Source organism: Brassica napus, chromosome C6 (genome assembly GCF_020379485.1).
Source record: "Brassica napus cultivar Da-Ae chromosome C6, Da-Ae, whole genome shotgun sequence".
Classification (NCBI taxonomy): domain Eukaryota; kingdom Viridiplantae; phylum Streptophyta; class Magnoliopsida; order Brassicales; family Brassicaceae; genus Brassica; species Brassica napus.
Window position 1 is genome coordinate 5,970,487 of NC_063449.1, and position 19,913 is coordinate 5,990,399.

Genomic DNA, 19,913 nt, shown 5'->3' on the forward strand with positions numbered 1-19,913 from the left:
GAGTTGAGAAATGAGGTTTTGGGGATAAGATTTCAAATTTTGAAAAATAAAAAAAATTAAAATTTTCAAAGAATAAACTTAGAAATGTGCTATTTTGGTCATTTTAGTTTTTGAGTGCTATTTTTGTGATATAAATTTAGAAAGGTGCTATTTTGGAAATTTGCCCTATTACTTAACCAAAAATAAAATAAAATGTTATATTATGGTTTTATTTTTTTATTTTTTGTCAGTGTATCCATCTAAACTAGATCAAGTGGAGAGCAGATGAACCGAAAGCATCTCCATCTGTCTGGGATGGGTTAGTCTGATCTATAGTTATATTACGGTTTTATGATTGGCCGGTGTTTAAGACAAACCGGGTTTCCGAACCAAGTATCGTATAATTAGAGACGTGACACAACATTACACGACGGTGGGTGGGCTTATTAAGACAGCCAAAGTGGCTGTGGGGTCACTCTTATTTGGATTTTCGAATCAAACCATTTCAATCAATCATCATCTTCTTTTCTAACCTCAAAATCAAATGGAGATCAAGCCAGGTTTGTCCGCTCTTGTCACCGGTGGTGCCTCCGGGATCGGTTAGTTTTCATCTCCTTCGATTCCCCCTAGTTGGTAGTGACACGTGTGAGGTGGTGATTGAATAGTTCAAAATATATGTGTAGGTCGAGCTCTCTGCTTGGCTCTTGCAGAGAAAGGAGTTTTTGTAAGTGTGGTTGATTTCTCTGAGGACAAAGGCAAAGAGACTACCTCTCTTGTTCAAAAGGCCAGTGCTCGGTTCCATCCTTCTCTAAACTCTCCTTCTGCTATCTTTATCAAATGTGACGTCACCAATAGAGGTAGTAAGCTTATGTCCTTTGAGCTAAAAGAATTTTACTATTGTGTTCAGTGTTTGTATTGAGTCTATTGAAAAATGAGAGCAGGTGATCTCGTTTCTGCTTTTGACAAGCACTTGGCCACATTTGGAACACTGGACATCTGCATTAACAATGCTGGGATTGCCAATCCTGTACAATTTGATAAAGATGACACTGATGGATCTAAATCATGGAGACGCACCATTAATGTTGATCTTGTTGGAGTTGTTGAATGCACACAACTTGCTGTAAATCTTCCCTAGACCTCTTTTTATTCTTACAATCTTCAATCAATAATCTTTTTATTGCTTTTGTTGTGTAGATCAAAGCTATGAAAGCCAAGAAAAAGGGTGGAGTTATCATTAACATGGGCTCAGCTGCGGGTCTTTATCCATCGCCCTTAGATCCTATCTACTCTGCTTCCAAAGGTTTTGTCCTTTTACTTGTCTGTTTGTTGTTTCTTTTCATATGAATAGTTTTTTTTTTTTTTTAATTCCATTATATTTTACATTTATACAGGCGGTGTCGTGTTATTCACTAGATCATTAGCATATTTCAAGCGTCAAGGGATCCGCATCAATGTGCTTTGCCCTGAAGTAAGAAGAATCACTCTAACAAATCTCTCAAAATCTTTGGTTATTTATGCTCTGTTTGGCTGTTTAAATTGTATAATATGCAGCATATGATTAACATAAGAAGTGTCAATGCTATGGAAGTTTGTATTATTCGTTTTCTCTCATCAAATATCTGAGTTTTACTTCAGAAACATATGCCGTCGATGTTACAACCAAAGTAGATGAGTTTTGCCTAAAGCGTTGGTTCTGCGCTTCTATTGTGCAGTTTATCCAGACAGAGTTAGCTGGAGCTATTGGTGATTCCTTCCTTCACTCACTAGGCGGTTACATGTCTATGGACATGTTGATTAAAGGTGTGTGTGTGCATATCTGATTATACTTCAGACTTATATATATTAGAGATCGGTATGGTTGATTGGTTAAGTAAAATGTGGACTAGTGCAGAAAGAATTGGAACACAATAATGCTATTTCATGGATTGTCTAAGCTTTACCTTATATGAATAGGCTTTGGTTCATATGAGCGACCATGCATTGGAAGTTGTTCCGTTACAAGTCTGTCTGAGATCAATATAATACTGATATTCATGAATGTGGCATCTTTGTTATCTCTAAGGTGCTTTTGAGCTTATAACCGATGAGAGTAAAGCCGGCGCATGTCTATGGATTACCAACCGCAGGGGTTTGGAGTATTGGCCGACTCCAATGGAACAGGCAAAGTACTTGGTTGGTTCAACTTCCACCAAAAGAACTTCCTTTAAACTAACTTCAAATATCAAACTTCCTCAGAGCTTCGAGAAGATGTAAGTTAAAATATATTTATATCTACTCTTAGACTACACATACTGATGTGTCTCACTCTCTCTCCTTCAGAATTGTACATGACTTGTCTCATAATTTCCGCAACGCTACCCGCATAGTACGGGCACCACTACAGTTACCCATTGGACCGCACCAAGTTCTTCTGAAAATCATCTATGCTGGTGTCAACGCAAGTGATGTAAGATCTTTTTTTCCTATCCAAGATTTTGTATTGTATAGCTTATCGCAGTGCACATAACACAGAGTTTAGGTGTATTAACCGATATATCTGGATGACTCTCCTCTTAACTGTTTCTAATATTCTCTTTGTTGTAAACCCATGAGCAGGTAAACTTCAGCTCAGGTCGTTACTTTAGTGGTGGCTCCCCCAAGCTTCCTTTTGATGCTGGATTTGAGGTAATATTTTTTATTAAGTTCAGTTTCTACAGCCTTTTGTTTACATCAAAAACTCCTAAACTGTTTCACTTTGTCAGGGAGTGGGACTAATTGCAGCAGTGGGAGAATCTGTTAAGAATCTGCAAGTTGGGACTCCAGCTGCCGTTATGACATTTGGAGCATATTCTGAATACATGATAGTATGAGAGTGTTCCTAACCCATTTGAGCACAACATTTATGGGATTCTTCTTCACTGGTAATGTGATCCTGTCTTTTGGTGATTTAGGTTTCTTCTAAGCACGTGCTTCCTGTTCCAAGGCCAGATCCAGAAGTTGTCGCCATGCTTACCTCAGGATTAACTGCTTTGATCGCCCTTGAAAAGGTCTTTACCTCAGGATTAACTACTGAGGAGCTTTACTATCTATCTGCTTGTTATATATTTGTTATCTAGTATCATTCAAAACATATGGGGATATGCAGTCTGAAAATTTCATTGTCTTGTGGGATTCACAGGCAGGACAAATGAAGTCAGGTGAAACAGTCCTTGTGACTGCTGCTGCAGGAGGGACTGGACAATTCGCAGTCCAGGTACTAAAAAATCTCTAGTTGATTCATTGATAGTTTATGTTATGTAATTGTCCAAACTATTAACCAGTAACCATATCATATGTTGTTTTAATTATTAACCATAACATTCATCATTTCCCTTTCATCTGTGGAAGTATTAAATATAGATTTTGTGAGATTCTCTATGCAGCTTGCAAAGTTAGCAGGAAATAAAGTGATTGCTACTTGCGGGGGATCAGAGAAGGCCAAGCTATTGAAAGAGCTTGGGGTGGATCGAGTCATAGATTATAAAGCAGAGGATATCAAGACGGTAGAAACTCTAGTTTATATTATGTTATTAGTCTAGAGAATTAATATTCATAACTTTCACAGGTCTTGAAAAAGGAGTTTCCAAAGGGAGTGGATATCATATATGAATCTGTAGGTGGTCGAATGTTTGATCTGTGCTTAAATGCTCTTGCTGTTTACGGACGGCTCATTGTGATTGGAATGATCTCTCAGGTTCTGTTTTATTAACAATTATGTCTGTACATCAGTTTTATTTATTTATTTTAAATTAGTATAGATATAACTTGATATCTCTTCTCAGTATCAAGGTGAGAAGGGGTGGCAACCTGCAAACTATCCGGGGCTCTGCGAGAAGATTCTTGCAAAAAGCCAAACCGTGGTATGTTGAGATTCTCTTGAGTCTCTGCTACAATATTGATTTAAGAAACTCATACTGGTTTACTTGAATTGATTTTGTTCTAACTGAATATTGTTTTCAGGCGGGTTTCTTTCTGGTGCAATATAGTCAGCTCTGGAAACAAAACCTTGACAAGTTGTTCCATCTCTACTCTCTCGGAAAGCTCAAGGTAATAACTAAGCTTAAGTGTGTTACCTTAAACCACACGTTACATTTAGTTTTGTTCACCAAAGTTAATAACTCGCGTTTTTGTTGTTGTCACCTTTGGTAGGTTAGGATTGATCAGAAAAAGTTTATAGGTCTAAACGCTGTTGCAGATGCTGTTGAGTATCTGCATTCCGGTAAAAGCACTGGAAAGGTAATATAATAAATCCTTTTTCAAAGCTTAGAAACTTAAGTTTTCATGAACATGGAAACATACCAGTTTTACAGTAACATGAGGTTTTCTTACTTTTTTAGTTATGTTCCAAATTTTGCGCAGGTTGTCGTTTGCATCGATCCCACGTTTGAGCAGACAATATCTAGGCTGTGAACAAAAACATGGACAATTCGAAATCCAGCTTTGAGAATCAGTGAAAGAATCCATAAGATTGGAGTTTTTTTAAGTAACTAAGAAGGTTGTTTAGCTTTACATTTCATTGACCAAGTGTGGGAATAAGTTGTTTAATCTCATGTAGACTACGGTTAATAAGCTTTTCACGATTTTCTTTGAACGAAGCTCATCATACTAAAACCATTATATATTCCTTTCGAAGTTCGTAACCATCGTGATCCTCCATTATATTTTCCTCGTCGTCATTCTTTCTCATGCAACAATGGAACAACATGTGAATCCATCGTGTATTCTATGCCAAGCACCATTGGAAACTAGAGACCACTTGTTCTTTAAATGTGACTTCTCTATGTAAATATGGAAAGTAGTAGCAAAATTGATTCTTAAGTAATAATATAAGACAAACTGGAATGAAATCGATCCTTTCAGGACCTTTAAGTAAGACACCATTATTTGTTTTGAGCTGTGTGTTTCAATCGATTATGCATATTAACTTGAAAGAAAGAAACTCTCATCGACAAAAATACGAGGCATAGGCTGCTTTGAGTAATGAGAATTAATAGGAGATGACGGCTAAGACTAAGAAGATGGACTTCAATTCTGGTTTGGCATAATATCTGTTTCATTTTTTTGATCGAGTGCTAACAAGTTTCATTTTTTTTATTTTGAAACACTTGGTTTGAAACACGTCCTAACACGTTTCATATTAGATAGTTTTCTAGAGAAGAAAAGTAAGAAAAAAGTACATATTTGCATTCACTTCTGGCGGACTAATGTTTTCATCTGTAGTGACAAAGAAATGTCAATAATGTTGTCACTCATGTCATTTCCCCTCACACAAATCCAACGGCCACAACACAATAATTATCAGAGAATTAATAGGAGATGACGGCTAAGAAGATGGACTTCAATTCTGGTTTGGCATAATATTTGACATCAGTGGTGATTTCATCACCTATGTAGGCATTTACAAGGCATTTACAATCTATATATGCCGAGAATATCAGCAGCTTAGCCATCTCTCTCTCTCTCTCTCTCTGGGAATGAAAATGAAAACATCAGCTGCGTCAGTAATAGTTTCAGTAGCTATAGCTGTTGTATTGTGGTGGACATGCGGAACTCTAGAGTGGGTTTGGTTTAAACCAAAGATGCTTGAAAGTTACCTAAGAAGACAGGGTATTCCCGGTACTCCTTACACCCCACTTGTCGGAGATATAAAAAAGGACCATAGCACGTTAATGAAGGCAAAGTCCAAACCCATCAAAGTAACTGATGATATCATCCCACGTGTATTGCCTTTTCCTTCGCACATGCTCAAGACTTACGGTATGTGTCTTGGTTCCTATCTGTTAAGATCTTAATATAGATACCGAGAACAAGAAAACTGATGCTGAAGTGTATCCAGTATTAAACCTTTTGTCAAAGACAAGAACGTGTATCCCGTATACACAAAAGATTTTAGGACTCGAAAAATCGGAAATGAAATTATTATTATTTTTTTTTTTTTTTTTTTTTTGAATAATATGTAAAATTTATTCAGAAAAAGTTATGTTTTACAGACTAAGCTACTTGAAATTTGAGATTTTGAGGTTTTTGAAAAGAAACAGAGCATAATGTTTTCCAAAGCTTCTATCGTGTGGCAAACCAAGCCTGAAGAATAGTTACGTAACGTCGAGCCCTCCTTGAACCCAACAAGAGACACTGGTTTCGAATCTGTCTATCAATAGTCTCGGCAAAATATCCAAACCCAAAAAGCCGAACTGAACACGATCTAAAAATTTTGGTATCTAAAAATTTAAGCCCGAGAGATTCGAAGATGGTGTCTCAAAGGCAACAAAGAGCCAAGTCTCCTTCTTTCCCTTTGCTTGGGGACCAAGGATCTGCATTGGCCAAAATTTTGCTTTATTGGAGGCAAAGATGGCAATGGCATTAATTCTACAGAGATTCTCCTTCGAGCTTTCTCCTACCTATGTCCATGCTCCTTACACAGTCTTCACCCTCCACCCACAGTATGGTGCTCATCTTATTCTCCGCAAGCTATAGTTCCATACCAGAAAAAGAATAAAACACTGGAAGTGATCCCAGTATTTAAAGTCAACTTTTTTTTAACCAATATCTTATCCAAACCAGAGCAGAAAAAGTAGAACTCAAACTCAAAGGCTCTACTCACCAGATCTTTCCTGGCTGTTAAATAATGTTCCATTCCATTTATAACTTGATGATAATATCAACCATTTCTGCATTCACCAGAGATATCTGTATTAGTAAATGTTTTTACATAATTGCTTCTCAAGTTTTTTTTTTTCCGCTAAGATATCTTCAATAGTTCGCTATTTTGGATCAAATGTTCAATAGTACTCTATTTTTTTTCTCTAAATGCTAAATCATGTGCGGAAGCTGTTAATGAAATAGTTGAGGCCATTGAGAGCGTCCACGTAGGATTTAAAACAATCAATCAAAATAAAATACGACATTTATTTTTTTTAAAATTTTAATATTTCAAAAGAAAAATTAAAATAAAACAAAATCTTTGTCTTTTACACTAGAATGCCCTGAGTAATTATTGAACCTAAATTTAGGTATGCTTTGTCTTTTCATAATTTAATTAATCGTTTCCTAAATTAATCCTAAACTAAAAAATAACTAATTATATTTTAATGCCACTGAGAAACTACCTAATTCTACTATTTAGCATTTATTATCTTTTATCAAATTAAACAACCATAAAACATACCTAAATTTAAAAATAATTATTTTATAATATATAAATGAAATATAAATTAATATATAAATATATTACTTTAAGTATACTTTTATAAAAAAAAATAGACCAAATGTTGAAGAGTATAAAATATATAACACAAGATTTTAAATAGTATATAAAACAGTTTTACTATACAGTATCATAAAATTCTGATCCATAAAAAATAAAAATACATTTGTGTGAATGCATGGATCATATTTGAAAAATAAGGATAATGCAGTTGACAGTTTACAAGACAAAACAAAATTACTCAATATAAACTATAAATTATTATGTTTAAAATTTCATATTAAACAACTATTTAATGCAGGTAAATTATAAAAATATACATTATTACTTATACAAATAAATATTTATTTATTAGAAAATGAAAATAAATATTAGCGCATGTGTGTGGGTCAAAGTCTAATTACTATTAAGGCTTCAACATGTAACCATTAAAATAATATAAAGAATAAAATAAAAGGAACAAAGAGAAATGTCTATTACTTACGTTCCTCTCCGAATTTGATAAAGAATAAATATAGTCTATTATTCCTTAAATGTAAATGAATGTTAAGGAATTATAAATAACAAATTTTTTTTTATATACAGTGTAAATTGTAAGTAATGACAACGAATTCACTATTCTCACTCATTCATTTGGTTACCATATAGAACCTAAATATATAAGTTAAACTAAAGAAATAAATATTAACATTTGAAAACTTACTTAAAAAATGGCAAATATTATAGTAAAATGGTGGGAAATATATATTTTAGGTGTAATAAATCCAAAATACATTTTATAGAAAAATAAAATGGTAAATTAATGTTAAAATAGTTAAAGTAACAAAAAATATTTATAAACATTCACAGTGTATAAAACAAGAGACCTATATTTCCAAAATATATATTTCAAAATAAAACGAAATTACTATTACATATATAAGTTAAAATACCAAAATAAATATTAACATTTGACACCGTACTTAATTATTATAGTAAAATGGAAAATCAAAGCAGAATAGTAATATTAACCAAAATACATATTTTTAGGTATATAATCCAAATTACATTTTATACTAAAATAAAATGGTAAATTAGTGTTAAAATATTTAAATTAAGAAAAACAAAAACATCTAAAAAAATCACAATGTATAGGAGAAGAAAATTATATTTCCCAAAAATATATATTTTAGTATAGAACTAAATTAATTTTACATATATAAGTTAAACTAACAAAATAAATATTAAAATTTGACAACTTACTTAAAAATGGTAACTATTATAATAAAATGGAAAATCCAAAGCAAAATAGTAATATTAACCAAAAATACATATTCGTGGTATAATAATCCAACGCACATTTTAAAATAAAATAAATGGTAAATTACTGTTAAAATAGTTAAAGTAACAATACATCTACGAAAATTCTCAAAGTATAAAATAAGTAATTTTCTAATTTTTCTAATATCATTAATAATTAATATAAAAAAAAAACTAATAAAGAAAAATCATTAAAAACATTGAATTTATGGATGAAAAGAACTATTTCTTTTCCAAAGAAAATATAAATATGAATACAATAATATACTGACACAGGTGAATGCTAATTAGATAAATATTATATTAATATATAATATAACAATAAAACATATACAAACCATGTTCTTGTGCTGATTCCGTGTGTTTGTGAATGTTTCATCCTTCAAATGAGTTTTTCTCTATATAGGAAAAAGTCGGCTATATCTCTCTTTTGTCTTTGACGACCTGTCTTTTTCCAACCGCCTCTCTTCTCGCTATTTGGCCGGATACACTTATATGATGGGTCTTATCAAAAATCTAATGTATCGGATAAATTGTCAATGTGGATCATGTGAGAAGGAGGATAGGGAATCAATTATTCACAGTCCGTTTGAATGTCTTTATGCACAGAAAACTTGGGCTTTATCTAGGGTCTTCTATATTAGACACAAAGTGTCGTACATCCGATGTTAGAATGAATCTTTAGTAATATATAAGATAGACAGACCACTCCACTTATTACCAATTGGTTTTACGTTTGAAGCCCATCTAACTTAACATCCTACAACCTAGGCCTTTTTCAAATATCTTCAATATTCTCTAACTTGGATTATTTAGTTTGAACACTTCCAAAAGGCATTTTCATCGAGATTTTTCCTTGGATATTATCCATGAAAAAGTAGGAATGAAAAAATATTTTAGAAAGATTACTCCATCAAGAGATCCTACAAATGGCGGGAATATAAGATATTATTGGGAAGATGTTCAATTAGTGGAGGGGACAAAATGAATATACAAAAGAGTCTGTTCAACATCGTAATTTGGTTTATAATGGTTGGTGTAATGTTAATGGGGTTTGGAAACCATTAGATTTTTACAGGAAAAGGTTTAATTGGTAGTACAAATGGAGTGGAAAATACAATGATGAGTGGTAGGAATATTTGAAGTAGTCTCTCTTCCCTGCGTGTAGAGGTTAAAGCTTTGCTTTTAGGTAATACTCTGAAAAATGTAATGTGATTTTTGCCACAATTCTGACCTTCAAATTTAGTCCAAAAAAAAAAAAATCTGACCTAGTGAAGAAGATGATATGCACCAATAGAATGACATGCGTTCACAACACTTGGGAGTTTTCGATATGTGAGGCTTTTTTTCAAGACCTTTTGATATCAGCTTATACTTAGTGCAAAAAAAATAAAAAATTATTGGCACGTATTGCTCGAAGTTTTCTAATAGCAATATTCATAATAATTTTACACTACCAATTTGGTTAGATGAATCGTTTTAGGAATTCTATTTTATTTTGGTTTTTTATTGTAAAGAAGAATGAAAGAAATATTTGAATGCCAAAAAAATAGAAACACAAAACAAATTTATTTTCTTAGATTAAATTGCGGCAAGTCTTGTCACAAGGATAAGGACAGTCTATGAATTTGGCTCCTCCTCTTTCGAAAAACCAATCTCCCACAGCAACTGCAATCCTCTGTTTCAGTATATGGAACAAACATCATTAATAATTGGGCTTAAATCAAAACAAAATTATCACAGATAGTATAATGGAAATAACATGATTAAATCTAGCATGGAATTTGTATTTGATGCCAGTCTAAAAAATTAGATCAAAACAAAAGTTCAAAAAGAATGGCTGCTAAAGGTGTTAGTTTGGATGTTTTCCCATCTTTTCAATGGATTGTTTTGGCGGATTATATTGTAGTTCACGAATCATGATCTGTAGTAAAAACCAATAGTATTGCCTACCTTGTTCTTAACCGAAGGAGAGTTTTTGGAATACCATGTGTCATGGCTCTCTGTTTGACAATGAGAAAAGCACGAGTTAAGAAACACTCCGTTCTTACGTTGCTCTTTGAATCCACCGAGCAAATTCACCATATGAGTCCTGAACTCTGTATTACATATTTCGAAAGCACTAGCTCAGTTGGTTTTATTAAAAAGCCATAACATTATTGGCTCATGTTTCACCTTGAAAGAACTTGATCTGGGATGCATTGCACTTGGCGATGTTAAATGTACAGTCAGCCCAACTTCCAGTTGGATCTGCAGATTTAGAAGTTAAACTCTCTTGGATCTGCAGGAATACATTGTATCAAAAGATACATTTTGACGTTTGTAGATAGAGCTGAGGATTAAAGAAGATGATAAACTAACCTGCCACGAATCGTATGCAGCATTTAGAATAAACAATGGAGTCTTGACTTGGTTTATTAGGTTTTGTGGGAAAAAACACTGTAAATATTGAAGCATGAGTACACTTTCTTATGAGATCTAGTTCATTTGGTTTTTTACTATAAAGATAGCTAGAAGATGTAAGATACCGAAGTTGGATTAAGACGATTTAAACAGTCATTAGGGAGATTGTTTGTAATACTCTGTAGAAACATTACACAATTGTCATATTAGTATACTCGAGACATGTAACACATTGTAAATCTTATGTGCTCGTACCTGAAATTCTATTACATCAGTGTATAACTGTCTCAGAGATCGATCTCCAGAGACATCGGTGCTTCAGTTACATAAATTACAAAACAATTCAATATATATATATAGATACCAAATTTTTATTAAAAGAAGTTGGCTAGAAAATCACTCACGCATCAACGAAAAAGCCAGCATCACTCAGACATTTTACCCTGGTGGAAGAAAAGAGTGAACTCTTAAAGTCATCACATTGGAATATTGCTGCAAGGCCTCCGGCAGAACATCCAGAGAGCAGACCCTAATGTGACATATATAAAGTCGATATTACACGACATATGCATACACGAAAACAACAACTATGGTTTACCTGCTTTGCATGTTCCATTCCATTCACCAACAAATCTGTCATAACAGAAGTCCATATTGGCTTTCCTCTAAACTGAAGTTTTGCATCCTAATACGTAGAAAAAAGTAACATATAGCAATCATAGTACACAAACAGTAATCCCTCAAACTTATGTTTTAGACTTGGCTAACCTTATTTTCATTGTCTCCCATAAAGGATCCACCGTCACAGTACCTAACTTTTACTCTGTTCCAGTTATAAAAGTCTGCAAACAAACATTTAATTTGTATTAGCAACCTAAACAGAAATAGACATCACACATAGTGATTTCAACACTAACCTGGATTTTCGGAGGCTTTGTCACTTAGAATTCCTGTAAAAGGTATCTTTTTCTCCATATGCTTGGACGATCCGTGACTAGTTCTTTTGCTGTATTCACAACTTTCAGTGTCACTACACCATCCGCCTCCCTATCAAAACATCACACGAAATCATGTACGACTAATATTATTAACATCTATTAGGAGAGACTTATCTTTGTGATGCAACAAACCTCCAAATGAACGAGCCAATTCTTTGCTCCTGAACCAGACCCGGGATGAAAATGATAACCGGCAGGACTCCCATCTAGACACACTGCAATAATAAAAAAAATGCTAATCGAATGATATGATGAATCAATGTTCGAAAAAGTGAGTAGCAAGAAACATATTATCAAAGGATATGGTTCAATGAATCAGATCGTGTTATAGAAGATGTTACCTGCTGATCTCAGAGCAGCATTTTTAATGAGAGTGAGTCCTACCATTGTAACCTTTGCTTTGGAATTGACATCATTTTCGGTCTGATACACATTTGTCCCATTAAAATCTGTGAACTTCTCCATTTTATCATACTCCATCACCCCATTAACAGGGAGGATTAAGATGACACCAAACAGAGTCAGACTCCATAAAAGTTTCTTCATTTCAAAGGAGACACAAGGTGGTTCATACTTGATCAGAAACCTTGGTTTTATATGGAAAAGTATATGAGAATAAGAGGGACTTTAGAAGAGAGAGAGAGCATTAATTACCACACCTTTTTTTATTATTAAGAGATAACGCAAAATTACGAGACTAAGGAGATTTAACAGGCTTGTTATGCTGCATTTGACCAGATCGAGATATTGAAAAGGTTAAACATTTGTCTATCTTATCTATATATATATCTTATTAAAGTTAAAGTACATTTAAGAGTGTTTGGGTATATGAATAGTAGAATTAATAAAAGCTGTTTTGTTTGGATGCATAGATAGAGTTAATACTTTAAATTTTTAACTTAAAAATTCGACATGTGTTTTTTAAAATAAAGACAAACTTCCAAATTAACAAAACGTAACTTTCAAGTTAAAAATGCGGCATATATTTCAAAAAAATATACACAAAATCTAAACTTAACAAAACATAATTCGAACACATTAACTCCACATATATGGAGCTTACAAACTAACATATTTTCCAAGAATCCTAATTACTTGATTCCCTCATTTCACACTTTCCTTATCCAATTTTCAAATAATAAATTATCAAAACCATTTTAAGTATGACAACCGAATATTATCCTTTTGCGCTAACTAATTTACTTACTTAGGCAACTAATATAAATCTTAGCTTGATTGACTCCACAAAAACCGTGCTATTAAATTAAAAAAAAATACTCCCTTTAGATTACGTATAATCCACTATTTATATCAACCTTCTCCTCATATTCTTCATACTCACCGTAGCAAAGAAAAAAAAAACTAAAATATCTAACAAGCAAAGTAGTTTGGTTTTGTCGAAGTCAAACCCTTCGAAGACACTTGGCGAGTACATGTGAAGTGTCTTCACTCATGGAAGATAAACAACAACTTTGGTGAATCTCTCGAATGCGTTTTCGTGGATGAACATGTAAGTTTGATTTATATATAGATATATATATATATTGCCTCTTATACGTAATACTCTATCGATTTGTTGTTACAAAATATATAATACACATGATTTTTAACCATATTGAATTGATATATTCTTCGTGTATCTTTTTCATAAAAAATAATTATATACATAAAATAGAATATTTATTTTTCATTAAGCTGTAAATTTGTTAAAATCTAAATAAAATATTGTTTGCTCTCAACATGTCAAAATTACACAATACAGTGACGAAATACAAAGTTTAAACAGTAAACTTTAATAATACAAATTCGTTCAACTAAATTAAGGTCTTGAAATGTTTATATATATCATAAAAAATATAGACCCGCCCAGTCGGGTAGGTTAAGATCTAGGATACTTTACAATTGGTAGAGAAATAAGTAATGCTATGGAATGAAGCACACACGGCAACGAAGCATAATGATTCTTAACTCCAACTCACACAATCTAGAGAGGAGGAAACACATATATAGTACACACCTCAGAGAAGGAAAATGATGTTTTATAGATCGATCTTGGAATGATAAGAATGTTTTTTCTGGACAAGGATGGTACATTACACTTGAAGATTTTTGAGGGACCGATGGAGACAAGAAACTCAAGACAAAGTCGTTCACCTTTACATGCCGAACATGAAGCTTTCATCTGGGTGATGGAATGTAAGAAATATCTCCGTCAATTTTCATGTGACTTTTGCGATTGACTATTCCAAAGTCCATTTTATAGAAAAATAAAATGGTAAATTAATGTTAAAATAGTTAAAGTAACAAAAATAAAAATATCTAAAAACATTCACAATATATAAAATAAGAGACCTACATTTACAAAATATATATTTCAAAATGAAACAAAATTACTACTTCCTCTGTTTCAGAATAATACATGTTTTAGGATTTTCCACTTATTAATAAAACATAGTTATTAATGCATAGTTTTTGTAATTTTATATTTCCTGTATTTCTAAACCACTAAGACTTCAAAAAATGCAATTAATGTTCTTGAAATCCACAATTTTTCATTATTGGTTGACAAAAATTGCATTAAAAATATAAAAATACATCTTTTTGAAACAAAAATTTTTTCTAGAATATTTAACTTTTTGAAAAAGAGGGAGTATTACATATATAAGTTAAACTACAAAAATACATATTAACATTTGACAACTTACTTAACTATTATAGTAAAATGAAAAATCAAGCAAAATAGTAACATTAACCAAAATACATATTTTTAGGTATAAAATACAAAGCAAACTTAGACATTATGCATATGGAGTAATCTTTTTTGTCATTCAAATAGAAAGATATCTAAAAATTGTAATAAAAATATTCATAACAGTATAGTAGTATACGCATGGAACAATATATATAATTTTTTAAAAACAATTATGTCTAATAAACAGTATAAATATTTTTATAAACACACTTATACATTTTCATATACAAAAGGATCTAAATATTAGTTATTTGAAGAGTATATTGTATTAAATTTTAAATAAGAAAATAATAAATCATACTTTGAATATAATTTCATCGAAAAAAATATAAACCATTTATATTTTATTATTTTAAAATTAAGATAAAATAAAAACTAACTATTAATATAATCTTGAGCATAGCACAAATCGAAAAAATCAAGTATAGAGTAAAAGTCACTATAATGGTGCACCAGATCTTACACCAAATATAAAAAGATGAATAATATTACTGCAAATACAGAATAACACTATATATTTACTCTATTCTTACAATGAAACTTTTTCTTTATAAAATAACTCTTCGCATTTTATATTTCTCATTTTCTACCAAATATATAGTATAACTTTAACAATAATATCCTTTTCTTCATCATCAGATTTTCATAATAGTATTTATTAAATTTTGTTTGGCAATTTTGTGCCGCCCATCACCCAATTGGAGTTTGTCTTCTAAATTTGATATAACAACTGTTTTACCTCGTGTTTTCTCTTCGTCTTCATCGATTACCATCGTCTTCTTTCTCTTCGTCGACCGCGATTCTAAATCATGGGGTTGCTTCGACTTCGTCACCTTCCTCATCTTCTTCGTTGTTCAAGCCATTTTTGATGGGTTTTTGTTTAGCCATTGATAATTTCTCAGATTTGAGAGAAAATTTGATTCACCATAAGGTTGTGAGAATTGCCGGTACAACAACATTTATACATATTATATACAGTGTGTCGTAGCCATTTAAGTAAAATAAATAGACAGTGAAATGTTAAATACAGTGAAACTACCAGTATTGGAAAATTATCATTTTGGCATCGCCATGGAGAGAATCGACACGTGGCAACACGAGACTAGTCTGGATCAATTCTTTGGAGCCAAGATACAGCCGTACAATTCAAGAAAAAAAATTGCTGGTTATATAATATAATTTCCCTAAAAATAAAAGGGATCTAAGCCAATGTTTGCCAATGTTTTATTAAGTTTGGTCCCAGCGAAACAGTATTAAAGGTCTATTAATTAAATTTATTCTTGGAGCTTAGAAGATAACATTTTGATTATGTAACAACTTCATGTGACCAAATGACTTTTAATCAACGTTCAATTTTCAAAACAAAATTAATCAGTGGGCAAGTCTAACACGTTTAATATAATACATTCACTTGTACCAGAAAGATGTTTTCCGTAGCTGTAGCGATAAAGAAATGTGAAAAATGTTGACCGTCATGCCTTTATCCCCACACAAATCTAAATTTGCTTCGTAGCATAAAGTGTGTATGACATAAGTGGTGATGTCATCACCAACATGGAATTTTACAATCTATATATGGTTGAGAATAAAAGCGGGTTAGTCCATATCTCTCTCATTCTCTTTCTCTTTCTCTCTCTTTCTCTTTATTTTCTGGAAACGAATATGCAAACATCAGCTGCGCCAGTAATAGTTTCATTAGCTATATCTGTTGTGCTGTTGTGGATATGGAGAACTCTAAAGTGGGTTTGGTTTAAACCAAAGATGCTTGAAAGTTACCTTAGAAGACAGGGAATTGCCGGTACTCCTTACACGCCACTTGTCGGAGACATGAGAAGGGACAATAGCATGTCAAAGGAGGCAAGGTCCAAACCCATCAAACTTACGGATGATATCATCTCACGTGTATTGCCTTTCTCCTCGCACATGCTCAAGACTTACGGTATGTTTCTTGATTCCTATCTGTTAAGAACTTAATAGAGATACCGAAAACAAGAAAACTATTCCTGCAAAGTACGAGGGCCTGTTCAACATTTTTAGGGATTCTAGAGGAAAAGGATAAAATTAAATCCTTAAATTTTAAATTTTCAAGTGCTTTACCAAATTTTGACCAAAGAGTACTTTACTAAATTTTCTTCTAATAAAAGAATGCTTTACTAAATTTGGTATAAAAATATAAATATATTAAAATTGGGGTATGGGGGGGGGGGACAAGGGATTGGTTCCGGAGAGTACATGGTCTACAGGGAAGGTGTCATGTTTTGTATCTCTATATGTCTGGAACAGGAAGAACTTTCTTTTCATGGCGTGGAACTATACCATCCATAACCATTACGGATCCTGAGCAAATCAAGGAAGTTTTCAATAAAGTTTATGATTTCCCAAAGCCACATACATTTCCTTTGACCAACCTTATAATCAGTGGACTCTTTAGTTATGATGGGGATAAATGGGCAAAACACAGAAGAATCATCAACCCTGCTTTCCACCTTGAGAAGATCAAGGTTTGGCTTTATTTTTTCAAGTCTGGAGTTACGTTTTATGTATTGTATCTGACTCAAAACGTGACTTCTGTTTCTATGAAATAGAATATGGTACCTGTGTTCCACCAGAGCTGCAACGAGGTTGTTGGCAAATGGGACAAGATGGTTTCAGACAAAGGGTCATCCTGTGAGGTGGACGTTTGGCCTGGGCTCATGAGTATAACAGAAGATGTGATCTCTCGTACTGCTTTTGGAAGCAGCTACAAAGAAGGACAGAGGATCTTTGAGCTCCAAACAGAACTAGCACAGCTCATCATACAAGCTTTTCGAAAATCTTACATCCCTGGATATAGGTAACGAAAACCTCAATCTACTGGCTTGAATCTTGGACTTAGAACCAGTGCAATCTATTTGGAAACATGACTAATGTTGTTCTTTTTTGTGAAGATATCTCCCAACAAAGGACAATAGAAGGATAAAAGCAGCAGCCAAAGAAACCCATGATATACTAAGAGGGCTCGTTAATAAAAGGCTAAGGGCAAGAGAGGCTGGAGAAGCACCAAACGAAGATTTGTTAGGTATACTTCTTGAATCAAATTTAGGACAAGCAAAAGGAAATGGAATGAGCATTGACGATGTGATAGAAGAGTGCAAGTTGTTCTACTTTGCCGGGCAAGAGACAACTTCAGTACTTCTAGTTTGGACAATGATTCTGCTAAGCCAACACCAAGACTGGCAGGCTCGTGCACGAGAGGAAGTGAAGCAAGTTTTTGATGATAAAGAGCCCAATACAGAAGGCCTTAACCATCTCAAAATTGTAAGTCTAAACCAAAACCTTCAAGTATATACTCTGGTTGTGTTTTCATGTTTTTTTTTTTGCTGAATGTTTTGATCTCTTTCAGATGACAATGATAATTAATGAGGTCATCAGGCTATATCCTCCAGTAACTCAGCTGAGCCGAACGATTCACAAAGAGATGAAGCTAGGAGACCTGACACTACCTGGTGGTGTTCAGATCAATCTACCTATTATGCTAGTCCAACGTGAAACCCAGCTATGGGGGAACGATGCAGCAGAGTTTAAGCCCGAGAGATTCGAAGATGGTGTCTCAAAGGCAACAAAGAACCAAGTCTCCTTCTTTCCCTTTGCTTGGGGACCAAGGATCTGTATTGGCCAAAATTTTGCTTTATTGGAGGCAAAGATGGCAATGGCATTGATTCTACAGAGATTCTCCTTTGAGCTTTCTCCTACCTATGTCCATGCTCCTTACACTGTCTTCACCCTCCACCCACAGTATGGTGCTCATCTTATCCTCCACAAGCTTTAGTTCCATACCAAAAGAGAATTAAACACTGGAAGTGATCCCAGTATTTAAAGTTAATATGTTTCAAGCATATCTTATCCAAACCAGAGCAGTAAAAGTAGAACTCACACTCAGAGGCTCTACTCACCGGATCTCTCTGGCTGTTAAATAATGTAACATTCTATTTATAACATGGTAATAATATCAACCATTTCTGCATTCACCAGAGATATCTATATTTGTAAAAGTTTTTACATAATCGCTTCTCACGTAACTAGTTTTTTCGGCTAAGAACATCTTCAATAGTATTATATTTTCTCTAAACGCTAAAAATATAGTAAAAGTTACTATAATGGTATACCAAATCTTACACCAAATATAGAAGAATGAATTTATGAGCAAATATAGAATAATACTATTTATTTACTTTATTTTTAGAGAGAAATTTTTTCTTTACAAAATAACTCTTCATCTTTTATATGTTCTCATTTTCTACCAAATAGAATTATATATTATAACTTTCACATTTAAATACTCTGTTTAGTATATTATTTATTTTTAATTATATATTGTAATAAATTTTAATTTTTAAATAGTCATTTAGTTATATAAATAGTGTAATTATGGTAATATATTGCTATAAAATAAAATGAAAAGGTAAATTTTAAATATTTTAAAATTTATGGATTGTATAAAAATTAAGAAATAAATAGAAAAATATATTAGAGTAGAAAATAGAAGTAATCATTGGAGAACTTTTTTAGAATACTCTATTTTTAGGGTAAAAAATATAGGCATCTATTGAAAATGGTTTCTACTCATGAATAGATTATATTACTCTGTTACATTCAGTTAACCTGCTCTCTATGGAGTATATATCACATTCCATTAAATCTCGATATATCCTTGCATCTTAACCTGCTCTCTATGGAGTATATATACCACATCCCTTATATATTAATCTTGGAGCATTACAACATATTTGCGTAGCCACGTGTCAACACAAGAATGATTCTTAGAATTTTTAGAAAATAAATTGGTCCACATAAATATATATTATACTTTTTATTAAACTTTTTTTTTTACAACATAAGAGACTAGAAGCAACTTTTTATTAAACTAACTATCAAATTTATTAATAATGTAAAAATAATATTCTTTATTTCCTTAAATAAAAGCTACGGAATCACCTAGTATGATTAACATATATATGATAATTAATGATTATGAATAATATATATTTGATAACAATTTTGAATTATCTCCCTTTTTTCTTAATTTTCTATTATTAAAAGAAATTAAACAATCACATTAAGCATATAATAAAAAAAATAATTTTTTTTATATGTTATATTTTGAATTTTTTTAAAATGGCTATAAATTACTAAAAATAGTAAAAGTCTCACATTGAAAATTTTATGATCAATGGTTTAATTTTTTTTTGTTCAAGCAATATACAAATGATCATAAATC

General features: G+C 32.4%; 3 protein-coding genes across 4 annotated transcripts; 2 read left to right on the forward strand and 1 right to left on the reverse strand.

The window, feature by feature from the left end:
• Positions 1–345: 345 nt before the first annotated feature.
• Positions 346–4,643, forward strand: LOC106406484 (prostaglandin reductase-3-like). Of its 2 annotated transcripts, XM_022705090.2 has the most exons (19): positions 346–578; positions 663–836; positions 921–1,102; positions 1,177–1,282; positions 1,374–1,450; positions 1,695–1,782; positions 2,045–2,231; positions 2,302–2,428; positions 2,578–2,646; positions 2,724–2,825; positions 2,913–3,008; positions 3,140–3,214; positions 3,384–3,503; positions 3,566–3,694; positions 3,783–3,860; positions 3,961–4,047; positions 4,150–4,236; positions 4,360–4,436; positions 4,473–4,643. In XM_022705090.2, exons 1-18 carry the CDS (start codon positions 524–526, stop codon positions 4,408–4,410), a joined length of 1,890 nt encoding a protein of 629 aa, XP_022560811.2. In that variant the 5' UTR covers positions 346–523; the 3' UTR covers positions 4,411–4,436; positions 4,473–4,643. The 2 variants fall into 2 exon arrangements, with proteins under 2 accessions (XP_022560811.2, XP_013702614.2); XM_013847160.3 differs by having other exon boundaries at positions 4,360–4,643.
• Positions 4,644–10,017: 5,374 nt separating this feature from the next.
• Positions 10,018–12,497, reverse strand: LOC106406317 (pectin acetylesterase 2-like). The gene is made up of 12 exons (XM_013846947.3): positions 12,246–12,497; positions 12,037–12,119; positions 11,824–11,953; positions 11,675–11,748; positions 11,505–11,591; positions 11,311–11,435; positions 11,162–11,222; positions 11,032–11,085; positions 10,865–10,942; positions 10,679–10,784; positions 10,457–10,602; positions 10,018–10,181 (listed from the first exon to the last, which is right to left on the reverse strand). The coding sequence occupies exons 1-12, from the start codon at positions 12,448–12,450 to the stop codon at positions 10,080–10,082; spliced, it is 1,251 nt and encodes a 416-aa protein (XP_013702401.2). The 5' UTR covers positions 12,451–12,497; the 3' UTR covers positions 10,018–10,079.
• A 3,744-nt stretch (positions 12,498–16,241) lies between these two features.
• On the forward strand, positions 16,242–18,659 carry LOC106406316 (cytochrome P450 72A15). Its single transcript, XM_013846946.3, has 5 exons — positions 16,242–16,595; positions 16,940–17,157; positions 17,242–17,489; positions 17,584–17,953; positions 18,039–18,659. The coding sequence occupies exons 1-5, from the start codon at positions 16,319–16,321 to the stop codon at positions 18,462–18,464; spliced, it is 1,539 nt and encodes a 512-aa protein (XP_013702400.2). The 5' UTR covers positions 16,242–16,318; the 3' UTR covers positions 18,465–18,659.
• The last annotated feature ends 1,254 nt before the right edge of the window (positions 18,660–19,913 follow it).

Coding starts and splice junctions, on each gene's coding strand:
- LOC106406484 (XM_013847160.3), top strand. CDS start 524: ATGGAGATCAAGCCAGGTTTGTCCGCTCTTGTCACCGGTGGTGCCTCC. Junction 1,783..2,044: donor TATGGACATGTTGATTAAAG/GTGTGTGTGTGC, acceptor GTTATCTCTAAG/GTGCTTTTGAGCTTATAACC. Junction 2,429..2,577: donor CTGGTGTCAACGCAAGTGAT/GTAAGATCTTTT, acceptor ACCCATGAGCAG/GTAAACTTCAGCTCAGGTCG.
- LOC106406317 (XM_013846947.3), bottom strand. CDS start 12,450: ATGAAGAAACTTTTATGGAGTCTGACTCTGTTTGGTGTCATCTTAATC. Junction 11,749..11,823: donor CAAAGCCTCCGAAAATCCAG/GTTAGTGTTGAA, acceptor GTTTGTTTGCAG/ACTTTTATAACTGGAACAGA. Junction 10,182..10,456: donor CTCCTTCGGTTAAGAACAAG/GTAGGCAATACT, acceptor ATACTGAAACAG/AGGATTGCAGTTGCTGTGGG.
- LOC106406316 (XM_013846946.3), top strand. CDS start 16,319: ATGCAAACATCAGCTGCGCCAGTAATAGTTTCATTAGCTATATCTGTT. Junction 16,596..16,939: donor GCACATGCTCAAGACTTACG/GTATGTTTCTTG, acceptor TGTCTGGAACAG/GAAGAACTTTCTTTTCATGG. Junction 17,490..17,583: donor TCTTACATCCCTGGATATAG/GTAACGAAAACC, acceptor TTTTTTGTGAAG/ATATCTCCCAACAAAGGACA.